The following is a 1163-nucleotide window of genomic DNA, read 5'->3' on the forward strand; positions in this document are numbered from 1 at the left end:
ACCCACAGTCCCCCACCTTACACACAGTGGGCCAGATCCCTGCCAATGCTCCCCCCCAGCTTGAGTGATCCCTGCAAACCTGCCCCCCTTACATACAGTGGGCCAACCCCTGATAATCTACCCCCCAGCAGGAGTGATCCCTTGACATTCCAACCCCCCTTGCACACAGTGGGCCAAACCCTGACAATTAACCCCCTCAGCAGGAGTGATCCCTTGAAATCTGCCCCCCTTACATATGGTGGGCCAGATCCCTGCCAATGCAACCCCCAGCAGGAGTATTCCCTGCAAACCTGCTCCCCTTACACGCAGTGGGCCAAACCCTCCCAACCCCACCCAGGCCAGATCTACCCCCACCTCCTGGCAGGAGTGATCCCTTGAAATCCCCCCCCCCCTTGCACACAGTGGGCCAAATCCCTGCCAATGCACCCCCAGAAGTGATCCCTACAAGTTCCCCCTGCACGCAGTGGGCCCAATCCCTGACATTGTACCCCCCAGCAGGAGTGATCCCTGGAAATCCCTCCCCCTACACACAGCTGGCCCGATCCCTGCCAATGCAGCCCCCAGCAGGAGTGATCTCTGGAAGTCCCCCCTGCACACAGCAGGCCCAATCCCTGCCAATGCACCCCCGCCCCTAGCAGGAGTGATCCCTGGGGACCCCCCCTACACACGGCGGGCCCGATCCCCGGCAGTGCCCCCAGCCCTGCCCCAGGCGGGCAGGGGCAGAGCCGCCCGCTTCCCCCCGCCCCAGCCCGGGCGGGACTCACAAATCCGTATCCGCGGGACTTGCCCGTCTGCCGGTCTGTGATGACCACGGCTTCCTCGATCTCGCCGAAGACCTCGAAGTACTTGCGCAGGCTGGCGTCCGTGGTGTGGTAGGGCAGCCCGCCCACGAAGATCTTGGTGTAGGTGGTGTCCTTCTGCGTCGTGTGCATGGTGGGGCCCGCCGGCAGCCCGCGCCCGGGGAGGGAGGGAGGGAAGGAAGGAAGGAAGGAAGGACGGGGGAGGCGTTCACACGCAGGGGGGAGTCGCTCCGGAGCAGCTCCCTCGGGCGAACACCTCCTCACTGCCTCTCGCCGCTGCGGGGCTTTCCCCTCCCTAAAAAAGAAGCCGGCGGGCCGGGCAGCTGCCGGCTCAGGGGCGGGGGCGGGGACGGGGCGGGCCCC

At 65.7% G+C, this 1163-nt stretch overlaps 1 protein-coding gene across 3 annotated transcripts in view; it reads right to left on the bottom strand.

The window, feature by feature from the left end:
* Positions 1-1120, bottom strand: part of RBM24 (RNA binding motif protein 24) — a 17629-nt gene extending 16509 nt beyond the window's left edge. For 2 of the 3 annotated variants that reach the window (XR_002098563.1, XR_002098564.1), the window contains exon 1: positions 765-1120. Coding sequence is in view for 1 of the 3 variants with exons in the window: in XM_019522909.1 (XP_019378454.1) it covers positions 765-932 (168 nt within the window). In the remaining 2 variants the exon portion in view is untranslated. The remainder of the gene's footprint in view (positions 1-764) is intronic. The other variant, XM_019522909.1, reaches the window with a different exon arrangement.
* Positions 1121-1163: the final 43 nt, after the last annotated feature.

This window comes from Gavialis gangeticus, unplaced genomic scaffold (assembly GCF_001723915.1).
Source record: "Gavialis gangeticus isolate Ggan-Ray unplaced genomic scaffold, GavGan_comp1, whole genome shotgun sequence".
Classification (NCBI taxonomy): Eukaryota; Metazoa; Chordata; order Crocodylia; family Gavialidae; genus Gavialis; species Gavialis gangeticus.